Source organism: Gallus gallus, chromosome 8, assembly GCF_016699485.2.
Source record: "Gallus gallus isolate bGalGal1 chromosome 8, bGalGal1.mat.broiler.GRCg7b, whole genome shotgun sequence".
Lineage (NCBI taxonomy): Eukaryota > Metazoa > Chordata > Aves > Galliformes > Phasianidae > Gallus > Gallus gallus.
The window spans coordinates 13,332,077-13,351,868 of NC_052539.1; the positions used below are offsets into that span (position 1 = coordinate 13,332,077).

Genomic DNA, 19,792 nt, shown 5'->3' on the forward strand with positions numbered 1-19,792 from the left:
CAGCAGAAGAGCCAAGCGGGGTACGTACTGGGGTCAGCAGTGCTTATTCCTCCTCACATTTTCTAAAACGTGCCTGGGAATGGCATAGATAAAGCAAAGTAAAGGTATTTCTCTTTCATAAAAGGGTTTCTGAAGCAGTCTGCTGCAGCTGTAGGCTTTCTTTTCTAAAAAAGAGTTGGAGACCAAAAGGTATCCATTGCTTTGTAGTCTGCGTATTGATAAGTGTAGGTGGAATTTCTTGTTTACCTTTTTTATTGCCATTGTACACTTATCAGTATTACAATGACTTTTCCACAACAAGCCTTTAATACTTTTCCTGGCGGTGTGACTGCCGATTGCACTGTTTGCCTTGCACTCCCCCACTTGCACATTAAATTAGTTTACAACTGTTTGCCCTGGCCTGATTTTGACATCTGCTGAATCAATTACCCAAATCGCCAGCATCTTTTTGAAGCTCAGGGCATTGCTTTCTTTGTTTTTCTCCAAACTCGGAGGACGTGAAGAATTTATAACCACTGATTCGGTTTCTAGAGTTACATTTTGTTTAGTGTGAGGTTTTTCCAGGGTCTGTAGTCTCTGCCTCTGCAAACGGGGAACCGAACTGCCGCCGGACTGCAGAGGTCCTCCAGTCCCGCTTGCCGCTGGGGAGCTGTTTCGGTTTCTGTGAGACGCTGCTCGAGGATCTCTCTTCCAAGAGAGATCTCTTCTTTTCTCTTTTTTCTTTAACCCCGACGTCGTGTATGTACACACACGTACAACAGTACCAAGGCTGAGGAGTGCCAGCTGCTGGCTCTCAGGGTGCTGACGGCGCTCCCGCCCGGGGCTCCATCTGGCACCGCTACACCCCGACTTTGGTGCAGCTCTGCCCGGAGCAGAAGCGGCGGAACGCAGCAGAAAGCGGCGACTGCGCGCGTGGTGCAGCACGGCGAGAGCCACAGCGGGGCCGGGAGCGCAGGGCGGGGGAAGCACTCGAATCGCTCCTTCCCTCGGCCGCGGTCGGTTCTGTTTCTCGCTGGGTCGCCGCCAGCACCCCCGTGCGCTGTCACACGCAGCCCAGGCCGGGGGCTGCGCCGTAACCTCCGCTGGGGACCGCGCGCTCGCACCGAAGGGCCCCGGGCCACGCCCCCGGGCGGGACATGCTCGGTCCCCGCCCCGCCGCGCGCGGGCGGCCAACGGCGTCTCGCGGGCGTGAGGGGGCGGTGGCGGCGCGGTCGCGCGGCCGCGCTGTGGGGAGAGCGTTGCATGGGCGCGAGACGGTGTGCAGGGCCTGCGGCCGTCCGGCTGCTGCCTGCGCTCCGCTCCGCTCCACTGCTCGCCGGTAGCGACTCCGGTAAGGTCCGGGGGTTCCGGAAAGGGCTTTCGGCGGGGGGGTGGGGTGGGGTTGGAACGGAGAGCGGGCGGCGGGGCCGAGAAGAGTGACGATGGGCGTGCGGTGCTCCGCGCCCCTCCTCAGCGCTGGGATCGGTCCTCTGAGGCCGCGCTGCCCGCGGCGTGGAGGCAGGGAGGGGCTGCCGCGGCACTATGGGTCTGGCCGGGCTCCGGCGCGGCCCCTCGAGGGCGGCTTCCCTGCGCTGCCCTCTCTCCTCCCGGCCGGGGCTATAACGCGCAGCGGACTGCTGGCATGTCTGTTGCCGTTTGGGCTTTTTTCTTTCCGCTGGGGCCGGCTCGCTCTAGTCGGAGAGTCTCTTATAGCGAGGTCGGTGGGCGCTTTTCTGTTCCAAAGGCAAGTGAGGTGTTTGGAGTCACTTAATTACCTGTGTTGCTTGTGCAGCCCTGTGCACGCTGCGTCAGCGTCGTCGTCCCCTCCACCCCCTCCTCGGCTCCCAGCGCAGCCCCTGTAGGGTTCATTGCAACAGCAGCACTGAGCAGCTCCACGTAGCGAAGAGAAATAAAGCAGAAATAACGTAAAAGCAACGGAACTGCATGAGAGTAACTCCCGATGAACTACAGAGAGGGAGTGTTGAAGTGTGGTGGTGGTTCTGTGTTTGCTCTGGCCAACTACAGAAATGTGTCCAATCTCCACGTCAAGCTGCATTCATTACTTGGGTCCTAGTGCTGTTTCTTTATTAACAGCGGTTGAATCTGAGATTGCTGTGGACGTACCTGCAGCCACAACTAACTCGTTTAGTTGGCACGTTCTAATTTTTTCCTCTTGCAGTGTTTCCCATAGAGGGTGAGCACTGAGCACTTGGCCTGGTGCTGAGTGTCATGGCAGGACTGTGGGTACTGCTGCACCCAGCCCTGGCTCTGCCACCTGTGGCCGGCTGCCTTCAGACAGATGGCCTGCCCTGATGTGGGAGCTTGGAATGAGCGTTCTGTTTTTCCTAAAGTTGCAGATAGCTGCTTACTTTTACTGATCTAATGGCCCCCAAGTTGGTATATCTCTGTAGAGGAACTTTTAAGGTGTGCTGAAGCAGAGTACCAGCCTTCAGGCTAATTGTGCTGAGACTCGTGGATAAATTCTGGTGCTAAGATTTTCTAAATCTCTCCACTTTTCTATATCTTTTCTTTGGCTTTATTACAAGACTGCAGGCCTAGAAGCCCACGTACCAACTTTCAGGATGTTTTCCCTTCTCAGGCTGTGTAGGTCAAAGTTTCTTGCTCAGCACAGTCTGTGTAACAAAAAATCATCCTATCAGATCAAGGTTGACTGTTATCTGAAGAGGCAGGATGCTGAGAGCAGCTGGGTGGCTGATGCAAGCTGGGATGGTGCTTGTGGTCTGTATCACATGGGGTGTTTTTGCAATTGTTGTCGGCTGTAGTAACATTTCACTGTAGGGGATGGGTCCGGGGGTAAGGGTAACAAATGTGACTCTGAAGGTTTCCAAAATAAGTAGTAAGGGAACAAACTTTCTCTTGTGAAAAAAAGGGTGCATCGTAATGAGCTCTAGAAATAATTTTGCCTACCACTGGCTTTTATGCAATGATGCTTATTTGCTGTCCAAATCTTTAAATATATATATATAAGAGCATCAGTCAAGAACCTTGATAATGCTTCAGTTAAGCAATGGAATGTAAAGCAGTGTCATATTAGAACAATTTTTGGATCTTCTCAGTACAAAAATATTGCTTTCTGTGTATTTCTGCCCTAACCAACATTTTTCCTTCTCTACCCCCTTTTTCCTTCCTCCGTCTTAAAGGGCTTCATCTCTGGCTGGTCAGTGGACGTTAGGCAATCCTGAATGTTGGCTGTGGGAGCTCTCTAGGCACAGCGGCTGCTGGGATGTTGCGACAGAACGGTGGAAGTAACAAACGTGGTTTGGGATTGGCCCGGCTGTCTACCTCCAACTTCTTCACCATCTCTAATTCAGGAAATTGGGGAATGGGGCGCAGCACCAAGAGCAGCTCTTTGAGCAGCATTAGCTCCAACTCTGACTGCTACGATAATCCTGTCGTGGACCCAGAATACATCATGCAACTGGTGAATGATGTCAGAAAATTTGCAGATGTGCTACTCTACTTGAAGGAAGCCATTTGTTCAGAAGGTATGGCTGTTTTTTATCCTAAATTCTTAGATTTCCTGAAACTCCCATGCCTCTACCCATATTTTATCTAGTTTTTGCTGCAGTTATTACCCTCCCCTTTGCTTCTCCCTTTTATCCTACCCCCTGCGTGATGGTTATGGGAAATGGTAGCTGTTACTTTGGGATCCGTGTTTCTTCATCAGAACACTGCAATCTTCCATAATCAGTTGTGTAGTGCTCTGAAGCATGTAGAACTTAATAGGACAAGGGAGAAGAGGCTATTAGCAGGCTGTTAAGATTGCCACTAAAAGTTAACAGGGCCATCAACTGATGAGTTTTTAACCACTTGAGTGTTCTTGTAATTCCAAATAATTCTGTTGGCAAAGTTCTTGTTTTCTAGACTGGTACAATTCTGATTTTTCTGTGGTTGCTTTTTTGGGAGGCTCATATGTTAGTAGCTTGAATGAGAGTTTTAGGATAGAGCAAAACTTTTCTCTGCAATTTGTCTCTACACAGTAAGTAGTTACTGTCTTCTGCCAGAGGGTGGAATCTGCAAGTTTTTTCTTGTGGTTTTTTTTTTTTTTTTTCCTTCTTCCAAGGACTGTTTCTTATTGCACCTTCAGATTTCTGCAGGGGTATTAGTCCATTTTTTATTATCAGCAGGAAAGCTTTTTTCTGGCTTTTACAGAAATATTCCCATGTTAATAGTTAAACTGACATCCAAAGCAGCTCTTAATAAATGTCACGAACACAAGACATCAGTAGTTACTTCTGTGTTTCATGTTGCATACTTCTTTTTGCTCTTTCCCATGCCTTAATGTTATCATGTTTGTTTTCTCTGAAATTGAATTCAAATTTGCTAATAAGCAAATTAATGTAGATCCTGGAGAGTAAGGTGATATTTTAAGATCCTTATTCAGTTCAAAGGCAGTAAATTTGCTAGTGCTCCCTTGTGCTAGTGCAATGCTCATTACCTCTAACACTGTGTTCAGGATTACCTTTTTATTTATAGATAATGTAACATTCCTGAAAAGGAATGAGAAGAATGATTACACTTAGTTCAGATCTTGCATTGATCTTTGAGAAGAAGAGGGCTAGAAGTGATTGGATCCAGTGCTTTGTAAGCTTTAAAGGCTTGAGTCTGTATGCAGCTGAAACAGCGTTGCCAAAAAGTGTGAACAAATCTTACCAGGACGGTAACTTGATACTAGCAATTGCCTCATGTCAACAGTATTTTTGCTGAGCACACAGGATGAGCAGAGTTATTTGTGAGGTCAGGTGTCTACTGCCTGCTGACACTGAAATAGGTATCCAGTAAGGAAGTAAGAAAGGTCTATCAAAATGTTAATGTATTCCATCTGCTATGCAGTGTTTGCTAGTCAATGGTCAGTATAAAATCTGGGGCTCAGAAGATCCAAGAAACTAACATGGAAGATAGGAGTTATTGTATTGTTTTATGTCAGATTGCAGAACTGAATTGTGAAACAGTGTTGCCCTTTAAAAGGACTGTTAATTAATGAAGGAGAGATGTTTCTTTTCCCCTGCTGGACTTGCTGCTGGCTGGAGATGACCTCTTTGCAGCTGAATAGTTTGAATTTCATTGGTGTCTTATACTTATCTTCAGAAATGTTTGTAATCGTTTGTACAAAACCTGACAAAAGCATGCTGAGGTGGCATTTACATTTTACATGCAAAATTATGGCTGTAAGACTTACTGCCATTTTGGAATTAGTTATGATTTATTTCAAGGTGAAATCAATTACAGAGATGGAAGATTTTCTTCCTTTTGGGACAATGTTAATGTAATATCTTGATATAGCTTTTGTTCAACAGTAGAGCTTTGCTCTGAAGCTTATGAAATAAGAATCAGACGTAAATAATGCTACTAACTACAGCAGACATCTTACTTTGACATGAGTTTACTGTGTGCATCTTCAATTGGTTTAGAAGTGGCAAACATGAAGTGATGCTGCAGGGTAGCATTAACAAGCCCTGGTGTTTGTCTGGCTAGCATTCCTAGAACCTGGTGTAAGTTTTTCAGCTTTCAGCTAGTGTTTCCCCTAGTTAACTTTCACAGCTACTGTTAGTCATAGTATTGCTGCTTGGCAGATTTGTCTAAAAATTCCTTTGTAGTGCACTGTAAGCTCCCTCTGGAGCACGTGGCTCAGCTTGCTGCAGGCTGCTTGGGCCTGCACCAGCAGTTGGGCTGGCTCCCGTGGGCGCAGGCCTTGAATTCCACACTGTGGCTGGATCTCTGTGGTCCCTGCTTGCTGTGACTGAGCTGCACTGGAAGCATCTGGCAGTTATTCACTAACAGCTCACTTAGCGTTTTCCTGATGTAGTGATATTATCGGGGGTGAAAAATTTAAGCTATTTTGGACTGTAATATGTATTCATGTCTTGACTAGATCACAAGTGCATTTAGATATAGACTTGTACTGTGTTTTGCATGGTACTAATCAAGTTGATAAAAGACCTCAGCAACTTCATATTATTTAAGGGGAGAGTGTTAACAGAAATTTCTCACCCACATTCTTGCAAGTTTCAGTGCCATTTCTGTGTATCACTTCTGTTATCACGTAATTTAACTTCTTACTGCAGTTTTTTTTAGTAATACTGAATGAAATATGGTTATTACCTTGAAATATAGAAATGTAATGATTGCAAGAAAAAAAATTGAGATATGAAAAACTACTTCTCAATGACATATGAAAACTAAGCAAAACAACAGCCCTCTACTCCTGGGGGGAGAAAATAAACCCCTCCCTGTGGGTAGAATTGCCAGACTGATGTTTTTCAGCCCTTTGGACACAGGAGAGCTGCAGTTGCCTTTTGTGTTGAGTGAAATACCATGTGTTCCATGCACTTGAGTTCAATTTCCTTTCTGAATCTAGGCATTGTACCTGCTGGTTGTAATGCTCTATTATTAGCGATCCATCTTGAGGCACGGGACCAAGGTACTTACCAACATCTTCATTAAAGAAAAGCTCTGTTTTTTGTACCTAGGTTAATGAATTCAGTGCTGTTTCACAAAAACAAACAGAAAAATTTAATTCTATCTGATGACAGTCTGAACCTGTAGTGGCTGGATTTCACAAAATGTCAATGGGTCAGTCTTTTGGTCTGGTCTTAAGTGAGATTTCCAGATGAGTTGCAGATGATTTTTGAGATGAAGTTGTGTCATATGGCTGATATTATAAAGGGTACTTATATTGTCATCATGTATTTGTGTTTGTACTGAAAGGCCTCCTCTTTCTGTAGTATTACAGAATTACTTTCTGAGGTCAAAGATAATTGAAATGTACTGAGGAGACTCAAAATAAATCAGTCATCTTTCCTTTCTAGTAAGAAGAAATGGAGAACAGTTGCTCAGGAATCCCACCTGGCAGGCCAAACTTGAGAGTATATGCTGAATGAATACCTGGAAGACTCGATCTATTTTTGTCAGCTACAGTCTGTGCCACTCTTCAGATAGTTCATTTGAATTCTCAGTTTTATTGATGGCATTCTTGCCGTCCCTCAAGTTTAGTTCTTGTTTCAGTGTACATCCAAAGTAGAAGCTGTTAAAATGTAATAGATTGAAAGCTGATGGGTTTCTGTTTGTGTTTTGGGTTCAGATAGTGCTTTTCAGCTACAGAGTGAGGGGAAAAGATTTCTGCCTTCATCTGGCAGCCTGCTTTCAAACAGTAGGACGTGCAATAAAGTACTGTCTAAAGGCTGGAGCTATCTTTGATCTTAGGATATAATGTCACATAAGGGAAAAAGTAACTTGGTAGAGAAAGTTGTAGGAACCAAATGGTTGTTTGTGTCCTGCAGGCCTACTGAGCGCCTGGCAACCTGACCACAGCACTGAAAATACTTCAGAATGTGATGTGCGTGGGAGTGCCACAACCAAGCTCTGTAACATGGAGAAGGTTAATTCTTGTCCCAAAGCATGGGTTTGTGCCTCGAGTAAATGCTGTTGAATTTCATAAGGTTGAGTGACTTCAGCATGCAGAGTATGTTCCTTTGGCAGGGAGGAGATATGGAGTAATTAGTCCATACTGTCCAATCTCCTCTAAGTATAAAGATGTCTATACCTCACAGAAGTGGCTTACATGCTTTCTATACAACATCTTGGTTCAAACGATGCAAGACCTGCCTCTAACAAATGTCTTTTAGAAGTTCTGTTTGTTTGTTCAAATATAGTGTTGCTTACTACATAGACATGCAAAGCTAGGAATCTACTTAAGAGTAAGTATCTGTGCCTATGATTGGTGCCATTACAGTCTGGTTCATTACTGCCCTTAATAAATTCCACTGCTGCCTTAAGCAAATGATGTCACTGTGTGGCCTTTGCTCAAATGAGTCATTTACTCGGGTTTAAAAGGATCATATAAAAGAATGTTTGGGGCAAAGTCTGAGTTCCTAATTAAAATATTTTACTTACTCTTTCACTTTTGGACAGTAAATAGTAGCTTTGATTTGTATCAGGTCAGAGATGGGGGAAACATTCCTGTTTCACTCCTCTGAAGATAGTTAACTACTGGTTTTGTGACATCTGCTATTTATTTTTTTAAGGAATGCAGCGTATGCTGTAAGGTCTGCCCTTGGGACTGTGGGAAATGCTGTTGCGTTTTGAATAGCTGTCAGGGTGAAATTTGCATGTGGTCTGAAAGCGCTCATATAATTACACTTTAATATATAATCTGTGACTATGCTACAGAATATATTTAGGTATTACTGCTTTCTTTATCACAAACTTTGAAGTAATCTTCAAAGTGTGATATTGTGTGCTTCATGTGGGTAATTCTGCATCCTTTTCATGAGCAAAAGCTTTGTTCCTCAAGTTCATCCTGTCTTAAACTAATGTAAATCAGAGCTTATTATAAAATGGTAATGCACCCTTATTTCCAGATACATCAGAAAACAAAATAGCAAGTCGAAGCTCTTGCTCATGCAAGTCTGTCTTTGAGGATCAGATTTTGCTGTCTGGTTTCTTAGAGTTCAATGAGGATTTTTGAAACTGTAGCAGCCGTGAAAATACAGGTGAAGCTCGATGGCCTGGTCAGGAGCATTTGAATCTTCTTTATAGTAGTGCTGATGCTTTCAAAAGGATAAGGAATGCTGCCGAACTTGAAACCTATCAGATGCTTATTCTTGAAGGATAGATGTTCAGCCCAATGGGACACCTGTAAAGGTGTGTTGGGTTAAATAGCTTCCTTGTAACAAGTCTCCAGTAATTTCAAAGCCACGGTGGAGATTGGCTTTTAAGGTAGCAAAACCAGAAGTTGTCTGCTGAAGATAGTGCCTGAGGGTTAAAGATGAACAATTTCTCTTTGCTCCTTCCAGGCTTATGAAAATGTGTGCTTTTTCTAACATTGTCCATATTTGTAGCATGGCTCGGACACCAACGCATGTTTAGTTCTTGATTTTTATTTCTTTATCATCTTCTAATATAGAACATTGAAGTTCTCTGCAGCAAAGTTCTGAGGTGGTTTTTTGGAAAGTCAACTTGTCCTGTTTTGCTAGGGAAATCTGAAATTTGTTAGATTTGAAAATGAAGATAACAGATTGAAATTATGATAATTTACAATACTAGGTGTAATTTTGTTTGTTCTGTGTTCCAATTTTATTATTTCTCAGTGAAAGCTGCTGTCTTTGATACACCTTAAACTGGATGTTCAAGTGCCTAATGACGCTTCAGATTCTGAATATGTAACTTGTGGTACAAATGCATGGTAGGTGGGCAAAGTGCTCTGAGCAAGGTTAATAGTGTTTACCTTTCTTTGCAGCACTCTGGAAGGGATGTTTGTATACTTTTATTTTGAGTGAGATTGTACTGATATTTTCTGTTTTGAGGAGGAAAAGGGCTGTTTTTCTCCTTGATAATATTGTGTCCTTCATGAAAAAGCTTTATGGACGGGGGAAAGTCGTGTGCTGACAGAGCAGCTGACTTCCAGGGATCGTGAGAACAAAGTGATTATCAAATATGTAAACAGTCTGTTAGTGAATTAAGTGACCTTCAAGAATCCTCTGGAAAGGCAGAAGAATTCATGTGAAGTGTGGTATAGCATAAAAAAAAGTGAAGACAAACTGTCTGGAAAATACTTAATGCTATTACGGAAAACACAGCTTTTCAGACGGAGTTCAAAATGGAATTTTTATGCAGATCACCTCCAGGATCTACTCAAGTGTTATATACCTATAATACCTGTGCAATAGTCCTTTAAATTCTGTAACTTTCTTCTAAAATATGCAATTGTTTTCAGCGTCATAGCTCTGCTCACACATGGTTCACCAGGACTAACTGCCTGTTTTAAATATACCAGCTTACAATAACTGGGTTCAGATTGCTCCTGAAACAAATAAGATGTGAAGAGCTGAATTCTGACAACTTGTTTTTGCTGTTTTGGGTGGTATTGTTCCCACAGCAGTTGGTGGAAGTGATCCTGTGAAGCACAGCAGCAGGGAAGCTGGGATCCAGACAGACTGGGGCAGGTGTGGGGCAGCTGGGCAAAGCTGACTTCACTTCTGAAAGTGATCCTACAGAGATCAGATTTTTCTTAATCGCCAGTAGCTGAAATGATGGTACTATTCTTTGTGCTGAATATGTACAAGATGTTTTAAATTGTTGTTCTCATGTCTCGTTATCAAGCTTGCAATGTGTAGGGCTTTGCTTTTAAACCAAGCAAGTAATGTATTTCTTCTTAAATTTGAAAGTGTCAGCTCCTGTGGTCTCACCACTGCTTCCTGGCCATGGCAGTCATCCTCTGGTGCCTGTGTCGCATTCCAAAGAGCAGATCTGACTGAATGCTAGTTTTAGGGAGGAACAGAATCATTTTCAACTAGAACCTCTGTGAGGCTGTACAGTGAGGGGAGCTCAGAAAAGAGGGAGAAGGCAGCTGGCAAAGGAGTAAGTGGCCTGAGGTTTCAATAAAAAAAAAAAGACTGTGACAGTCAGCACTCCACCCTGGCTTCGCAGTGTGCACTGCTAAGCCCTCTACCAATGTTTTTTTTTTTTTTGTCTCCTCTGTTGAATGTTACATTTGACAGAGATGCACAAAAAGGTGGTGAGGAAAGAACAGGAAGCAGAAAATGCCCTGTGTAGGTGGCAAATCCGCCAGTTGGTTTTCGCTCTGAGCTTCAGGCATATTTGAATTGTGTTGTCATCATTCAGACTTGCCTTCTAAAACTTGCTTTCTGTATGTGAAGGCATAAATAGTTCCAGTCTTTCTGACTTGGAGATTTCTTATTACACCCTCGTATATGTTTCCTAGTAATCACTCCTCGATATTAGTTCTGCCAGTCTGAAATTGAAACTGTTCTTTGACAAATGCGAATGACTTTCAAGGTAAGAGATGTAAAGAATGTAAATAGAGGTAAGAGCAAAGTAAATACTTTGCTAAACTTTTTGTTTAACAAGTTAGGAATTATTCTAAGAACTTAATGCCATTAGTAGTGACCTATTTTCACAGCTTCTGATGCTTTTTGCCCACCAATGTCCTTCCTGACCATAGCTTGGAGAACCACAACACATCAGAGACCAGTTGCTCTCCCAGGTTTCCCTTCTCTTCCGCTGCTCTTTTCCTCTGGTCCCTGGGGAGCAGAGCCTGGTACCCTGGCTGGAGTTCTGCCCCGAACAGCGCCGGTTTCCTCGACTCCATCCGTTTCTGTGAAGAGGATATTTGTACACTAGAGAGCTCAGTTCATAAGCAGTTAGTGACACCGGTGCGGAGGCAGGCTCACGGCGAGCCCGCGCTGCTTGGCAAAACGTAGGGGGGACAGCAACAGCTACAGACCGTGCTGCTCCCGAGGAGCGATGCTTCCCCTGCCCCGGCTTTTCCCTCCGCTCCGTTCCGGCAGCTGCTGTGCTCTGGGCGCTGCTCTCGGGAGCCTGCCCCGCGAGGCTTTGGTGGCTGCGACCCGAGGAGAGCCGGGGCAGCTGGGCACTGTCTTCTGTTTTGCAGGCTTGTGCCGCTAGAACATTGCTTAATTAATCTGCGTAGCCCAAGTCTGCTTTTTCCCATGCTCAGAACGAGGGAAGGAGAAAAACCTCGAAGTTCGCTTCAAGCGAAGCCGTGCCCCGCAGAGTCCGAGCGTAAGCTACGTGCTAAATGCAGGTTGCTGACGGCGGATACTAAGGGCAGTTTCCCCCGTCCCAGGCCCTGCAGCCCGCAGTTACTGTTTGACTTGGCGGCGGGCGGTTCCGCCGCAGCGCGCCCTGCCCCCGCCGCATACCCTGCATTCCTCGGAACAACGCGCGCTTGTTGCCGGCGGGCCGCGGGCGGGCGGGGTGCTGTCAGGCCTCGCTGCTTAGCGGAGGGAAACGCCGCATCTTTGTAGAACGCCGGCATTTTCCTTTCTTGTGTTGCTTCGGAAGTGCAAATGTAATCAAAATAAAAGTCCCATTCTTTCTCCTTTTTGCATCTTGACGAACAAAGAACTTCAAAATGCTTTATCTAAAGAACCTTAACTTTTCTACTGGTTCACGTTACCTCTCCTTTCCACAGCGATGGTTAAACTAAGGAAGCTGACATGACGCGATTAGTGCAATGAGAGGTTAGCAGTGAGGGAGACAATCAAGACAGGTTTTCCTTTTTGAGCATAAATGTGAAGTTGGGCCTTCTAGCAACTAAATGTCTTCTAATACAGTTAGCAGCTTGCTGGAGGAGCGGGAATGCTTGGACACAAACCTGCATCTCTCCTACAACTCCACATCTGCACCTGAAGGCTGAGATGTGATCCATTGCACTGAAGTCTTCTCCTCTTAACAGCGATTTGTGTGTACCTGTAGGAGCAGCTGTAGGTTTTTGAAGTGTTATTGTGTATCCACAAATGTGTTCCATTTCTATAATTTCTTTGTATGAATTTATTCAAGTTGTGATGTGAAACAAGAATATCAGTACCGGCAATTTCTGCATACCTGACAGCATGCAGTTGCAGGCTGCAACTTCTGCTCCAGTGACCGGAACTCTAAGAAGGTTTTATGGACCAAACCATCCCATCTCTGTTTCTCTCGGACTGTTTGCTATTTATGTAGTTACGTCACAGAACTGAAGTAACTTGTTTCTTCAAGTAAATGTTCGTGTACTCTGCTGGTTGCGGTGATTTGATTATGTTAGACTTCAATGTCTTATTAATGAACTGGCATTAGAACTGCATGGTGGGGTTACAGACCTGGTGCAGAGCTGGGACCTCCATCTTCATAGGTAGCTGATTCTCCTTTTTCAGTAAAATGGAGGTTTTGTGGGGACTCAATCCTTCTCCCCCAAATGTTTCTTTTTAATAGGTGAGGCTATATCACCTAATAACTTAGGTGAGGCTATAGCAAATAACCGGGTTTAGGTTCTTGTAGCATCTGAAACAACATGTGACCTTGTGCTATTCTTTGTGCCATACATTATTTTAACATATTACACCATATAACAGTGATATTTATACTGCACCTGTAAAAGTTGTTAGCACTACTTATCTGTTAGATGTAGAGTGGCTGTGATGCCATGTGCATGGCCGTGTATATACTGTGAGCTTTACAGGGAAAGGAAGGTTCTTACTTCAGAAAGAATAGTGTGTATTTTGGTAAGTTTAAAGGGAAGAATAACTTCAGTAATGAAGTCTTAATTCTCTTCTAGTTTTAGGAATCTGAAATATGTGGAAGACCTAGTGAGGAAGTTTCAGTTAAGATGTATTGAAAATCCTGTTGGCTTTGGTTGAATGAATTGCAGGATTGTAGATCAATAATTTGTAAGAAGTGTAATTGTAGGAATGAGTTTAAGCATGAGTGTGTTCTCTCTCACTCTATGCAAGGTCTTTGACATCTTTAGCATTTGGGGCTGTATCTGAGTGTTGTAATACAGGAAACACTACCAGCAAATAAGCATGGGAAGGAGGCAGTGCTTAATGGATGGTTCCAGATGTGTTGTACTTCATCAGATAAGATGCAAGTTGCTTACTTGGAAGTTTAGTAGTGTAAATGATTGAAGTTGAGCAAAGATGGTTTGTGGAAGTGTAAAAGACAGAAGGTGACCATGATAAATACGACAGTGGATATGAAGGAGAAAGTAATGCTAGGGTTGAGATTGCAGAGTGGTCGCAATAAAGGCTCTGAGATACTCATCTTTAAACCCATGCACAAGGGCAAGTTAATAAATTCAGCAAGGAATGGCAAACTTCTTTCATTAGTAGCTGGTTTCAGCTGATAACTAGATATGAGAAATGAGCTGAGATCTTAATTGGGAAGTTAGTACTAGGGCTGGGATATGTAAATAAGTCAGTTTCTTAATAATGTGAGAAGCTTGCTATGCAACATCAAATGCTGTGTGCCCCTGGATGAAAAGTGAAATGCATGGGACTACTTTGTATGTAGTTGACCAAGTTCTACCTGCTTTTATTATAATTTTCCACTTCTGTACCTTCTACTGGCTTGTGCATCCTTTGGTTTGCTTGTTTTTCAGCTAGCACTGGCTAGCTGTAATGACAGCTTCAGGGGTGCTGGGGGCAAACAGCTCTGTAAATCCAGAACCATAAGAGCAAATGTTCTATTGCTTGTTTATCTTTCACCTTTCTATTTTAAGCCAACTGAGAAGAAATACTGCTCAATTAAATATGCCTAACAAGTTGTGCAGTGGGTCACTGTTGTCTTTTGAGTCATACCACTGCTACTATGACATCAGTTATAACTACAGTGACAATGTAAGTGTGAAATACTTGATATCAAAACACTGTACTGCAGTAGAGACTGGCTGTTCCTAATTCTAGGAAACAGGAAGATTTTGAAAGTATTTTTTTCAGCATTCACGTAGCTCATCATTTTGCCTTCACCTGTGCAAGTCATAAAGCCAGACTGTACTCTATTGCTGGCTGGTTCTTTGAGCAGCACTTCAGTGCTGGGAGGTCGAATAGTTAATTCTTTATGTTCACCAGTTTTCTAGACAACTGGTGATGGCTGCAGTGATTTGACTTCTGTGATGTTTTCTTTTAATCAACAAAATAGGCTGTATTAGTATTCCTCTTCTATATCAGTCCATAATTGTGTTTAAAAGATACTTTAAAAAAATGCACACAGTAAATTCGCCTCTTGTTTAACACCGTATAATCTCATAATCCTGGCTTTGTGTGGTCTTCTGAAAACTAAGTGGGTGAACAGCAATAAAATGTCTTCTTCAGTCAGTGACTGAAGCTAAAAGGAGACGCCAAGTAGAACAGGTAGTATTTTAGACTGAAAGTACAATGAGTTAGAGGTTAAGGGTTTTTTGATAATCTCTTGATATGGCTTACCAAAGGCTAGATTTATTTTCTTTTGAATTTGTCTTAAAGACCTTCATAGTATGCCTTCTGTACCAGGTTGATATGGTGAGATCAAACTTCTGGGGATAGTTATTCCTTTTCTTGTTTGTTTTCTCTCCAGAAATGTGTGTTGAGGAAATTAGGTATTGTTTCGTTGTATTTTTTTTTTTTCAGAACTTGAGGCAGTGTACAAGGAATGTAATTTCTTAAGGCACCTTTTTTTCCCTCATTTTATGAGCATCTTTGACTGTAAACTGCTAAGCTCAGAAACTATTCTACTAAACTGTAGAAGACAGTAACTGTGATGGATATAACTTTGAAATGTGGCTGATCAGGCTTAGGGCAAGTGTGTTCATTATAAAGAGTGTAGTCTTACATCTGTAACCACTTACAGTTCTGACTTAAATTAGTTCTGGAAGTGTTAAAACATTATCCTCACCTGGTTTTATTCTTTAGCTACTTCTCAGATTTGGGGAAATGATAGAAAGTGTTGCTAGAATGGTCCTGTAATGGGTTCACTCTCATTTGTCAGAAATGGGTAAATAAGGAAAGTCCAGCAATTTTCATTCCAGTTTGTTTAGTCTTTAAATTGTGTTAATAAAACATTAGCGTATTCTAAGGATTAAGCTGCATGGGTGAACACGTCTAGGTTAGTTGATTGGAATCTGAAGACTGGTAGGATACAAAAGTTGAAGGAATGTGGCATACAGCATATTGAAATGGATTAATGAAAAGATGCGTTGTGGTAGGTTTCTTGGAGGACTTCCCCCACACACAGATGGGAAGTTTATCCGTGAGTTTAAATGTGAAATGAATGTGGAGTAAGAGCTATGCTGTTGATATCAGTTGGCACATCAACAAAATAGAAAGACTGTTTTCAATGTAGGCAGAATTAAAAGATTTTGATGATTATGTGTTTTGCATGTGTATGCTGTTTATTCTGACTTTAAAATATTTATTTTAAGTCGTCTTAGATTTTACAACTTTAATTTCTGAAAGTTAGACTTAATTTGACCAATTTGTATAGGTGAGGACTTATTATGTTACTATGAAAAAGCTTTGATTTCTCAGAGGTACGGGATTGGGACATAATTAAAATGGGACAATTTATTAAGAAAAAGAAAGCGGAGATCAGTGGAGGATATTGAGAAGCCTGGAATACAGTACGAGTATCACCTTTCCCGAGAAGCTGTGGAAAAGAGTTTAAAAAAAAAAAAAAGTTGCCACCTTCTTTTAGCAAATTATTTAACACTCTGGAAAGTGTGTTTCACTCAGAGTCCTAATTAGCGAACGTCAGATTTCAAGAGCTGGACCAATATTAACATGGCACTCAACAGCTTGTTGCGCTAGAACTCTTGCTTGAAACTCTGGGCTAACAGAACATAGTTCTGTGTTCTTATCCAAGAGCAGATTTCCTGCAAAAATTCTAAGCCTGCACTGCTTCTCTCCCCCTCATCCCAACCTAAAGAAAACTTCTGCTCTTAAAATAACTTCAAATACTAAATGCTTTTTCACTGTAACCTAAATTTGTACCCTGATCAAATGTAGTGGTTCAGTAATTTATAGGGAACTGATTTGTAAAATATGAAATAATTGCTTCTGTGCTAATAATGTCTTTATAGTATAATAAAGTAATTGTTTTATTTAAATAGTGTAATCAGTAAGCTATTTGCATAAAATATCCATGGATTCTCAATGAATTGAATCTGTGTAGTCTTCAAAAAAAAAAAAAAAAACCACTCGTAAACTCTGCTTATATGTAAAACATAGTTTTGGCTATTTTTCATGCCTTTCTCTTCTTCATTCCTAATCAAATATCCTTAGATTTTCTTCACTGAACTAATTGATTACATGTTCATTTTCCATAAATTATTGTATTTGCCACATAATGTGATTTAAAATACTTTTTGTAGTGGATTCTGGAGCACGTGTTGCCAAAGACTTTTAAATTGGTGTAGTGTCTCTTAATAATGCCACGACAGCAAGAGTTTCTGTGATTCTGATCAACAGAAATAGTAGTACTGGTCAGTTTGATATTTTGAGAAGTTTGAATAGAAGGGGAAAAAAGAATATAAACCCAATTACAGTTTCAAAGCCGTTTCGATTTGTTCTTCCAAATCTTCAAATGTAGACAGCTTCTCACTATATGGAGAAATCTGTGAAGAAATGAACACATGCAGAGCATCAAAACTTGCTGATCAAGCTGCGGAGTTAGAGCTCACTAGGAGCGGTTGGAAAGGTGCTTACCAAGTTTCAGTTGGCAGAGATGTCCTTTCAAGGTTTTTACAGTGGTTTCTTAAAAACATCTCATTTGGGGGTATCTTATTAGCTGTAGCTAGTTTCTGCTGATGTAATTAACATTCACTCTTCTTGGGAAAATACTAAAGGGAGGCTTCTTTTTCACCTGAAATTCCAGAGCAAGTTCTCTTCTGTGTTGGGTTTCTAGTAGTTCGTGTGTGTTTGTTTTGAAATTGGCCTGTAATAATGACAATGTTTTAAAAAAATCTGTTAGTAGTTATTTTATGAGGAGAAGTGGGCTTTTATCTCTGACTCTTGCAAACCAGGTGAATGATGAAATGTTCATAAGGGCAGGGTTTTGGTATGTTTTGGTTTTTTTTAATGCTTAGGTGTGGAGAGCAAAAGAAAATGGCTGAGCAATGCCAAGGATGTAATAGGCACTAATGCTGTTTTAATGTGACTTCCTATCAAGAACGCTACCAACTGTTTTACGCAGATAATGAGCAGTGTGTGGTTCCTGGCTTCAGGCCTACAGGTTTCTATGAAAGCCGAAAACTTTGTAGTATAGGATTTGGCTAAAACATTTCATACACTGTGACCGTGACTTGGATATGAGACTCAGCACTATGAAAATTAGAACTTTCATTTTGCATTACATTTGTGAAACTACAAATTACAGATTTCAAATGCACCCAGTCTCTAATCTTATCCAATTTTTTCCCCCAATCTTTATCCAATGCAGTAATAATGGTTTCATTTTACAATTAAAACTTAATAAACTGGTTGTAGTCAAAGATCCTTTTTGAAAGCAGAAATATAGCAGGCTCAAAAGCAAGGAAGAATAAATATCCCCTTTATGCCCTGACAAAAGAAAAAAAAAATACAGTATGGAAGGCTTAATTTTCTTTAACACTACAACTTATTCTTGTAGCTTTTGTTAACTCTTGAAGGATTAGAAGCTGTACACTACAAGTCATGTGTTTCACTCTGTGTAAAATGACTGTTTCTGTCCGTCTTATCAGTTCTGATGTTGGTTTGCATAACTCAAAGGAGGCATTGCTACTGCAGAAGATGTGGCTTCTTAAATAATAAGAAGGAAGAATAAGTAATACCTAATCTGGCTAAAATAGTGAGGCAGTTGAGTAATGCCCAAGTGGGTCTGGATGCATGACTGTATTTATTGTGCTTGCTAGAGTACAGAGTACAAAGTTTGTGCTCCTTTCATGGTTTTGTGCCAGCTGCACCAATAGTCGCCTGTGTCAGTTGTGAGAAGACAGGCAGATGATTTGGCATGAAGCAGGAGGTACCTTCATGTGGTGTCTAATGATTAACCCATTGCCATTTTGAACAACCTCAGTCCAGTTGATAACTGACCAGCACTCTGTACCATGTGGCAATACTATTCCTGCTACTGGGAAACCCAAAGATGGGTTGTCCGTTCTCAATTCCTGGCCTGTTTCTTGGTGTTGAAATGTTAGGTAGGTAGCTTCTAATTCAGCATCATAAATGAGACTGAAGTGTAATGACTTTAGTAGCGCCATTGGCAGCTTCCAGCCTTGTTAGAGATTTTAATAATACAAAAAAAGGGTCTAGGATAAATTATTCTGCAACTTCTTTGAGTTTGCTTTTCATTTATTTGAAATATTTCATTCTTTCATATCTGCAGCGTTTGTACAACCACGTGAAGGAGTAAATGATAACTAAGGCTACTGTTAATCTTTCACTTCCAAACTGTGACTTCCAATGCTAAGATATCTACAGAAAAAATAAGATTTGTTTGCTTTATACAGTTAATGGAAGTCATATTTAGCCCATACATATATTGCTTTATAAAAGCTTTCCCGAGACTGGACCAAAAACCACTGACAAAGGTTAGCCATGTGTATGATCAAACCATGGTATGAAACACTCTTTAACTATGTGTTTTAATTTTGTTCTTGTGGTGTTTTGTCTCTGATAGCGACCTCTGTCATATCAGACAAATAGGGCAGACTGTCAATTATGTTAATGGGGCTCAAGTAGGGGATGGATTAAGGGCAAGAATAAAATAACAGGTAAATATGAGACTGTCTCTCCAAGTGAATGGATTTGGTGGCTTCCACAGAGTTAACTGCGGTGTGATTGTTTTGCTTACTCTGTGATGCTCACTGGAAAGTCGCATCATTATTTGGATCCGGTTCAGAACTGAGTGCTGCCAGTTTCCTAGCCCGCAGTATGGGTATCGATGAAGCTCTAATTTAAAGTTGTTGTCTTTGGGTTAGCTTCATTTCAATGCTGATTTTTTTTTTTTTTTTTCCAACCTCAATGACATAACTACTGGTGCAGTTTAGTCTTCCTCAGAAACATAATGGAAACAATGTTATATACCTTGGTCATTGATAACAAAAATGAGATTGGTAAATAAGACTTGGCAGTTTTTAGCCAAGGTTCTGGGCTTGCAGACTGAAATGCTGATTACTCAAGCTGATTCCATCTGAATTCTTCTAAGATCAAAAGAGATGAGGAGCTGACTGCTCACATCCTGTAAGATGAAACTAATAAGTTCTAGATTCAGGTATTTGGATATTGGAAAAACTGCTTTCTACTTTGCATAACTATCCTCACCACCCTGGAATGCTATTCTGTCTGGCTTTTTCACCTTCTCTTGAAGGAGAGAAGATGCAGAGTGTAACTGGCTTCCTATAGAGCATGGATTGTAGAAATTGGATGGTGGGGGATATGTTTGCTGGCATTATGAAGTGGTAATGTTCTAAGGGAAGAAGATACAAGCAGAATGGTGCCTGCATCTTCAATGTGGGTCTAGCTATGTAGGGTGCATGATG

General features: G+C 41.7%; 1 protein-coding gene across 5 annotated transcripts in view; it reads left to right on the forward strand.

Moving 5' to 3' along the window:
- The first annotated feature begins 1,216 nt into the window (after window positions 1–1,216).
- Window positions 1,217–19,792, forward strand: part of ARHGAP29 (Rho GTPase activating protein 29) — a 50,663-nt gene continuing 32,087 nt past the window's right edge. For 2 of the 5 annotated variants that reach the window (XM_015290632.4, XM_015290633.4), the window contains exons 1-2: window positions 1,229–1,330; window positions 3,141–3,485. In XM_015290632.4, coding sequence (XP_015146118.2) covers window positions 3,224–3,485 — 262 coding nt within the window. In that variant the 5' untranslated portion in view covers window positions 1,229–1,330; window positions 3,141–3,223. Of the gene's footprint in view, window positions 1,331–3,140; window positions 3,486–18,341; window positions 18,449–19,792 lie in introns of those variants that run through there. The other 3 variants (XM_025152833.3, XM_046944435.1, NM_001396195.1) reach the window with 2 other exon arrangements.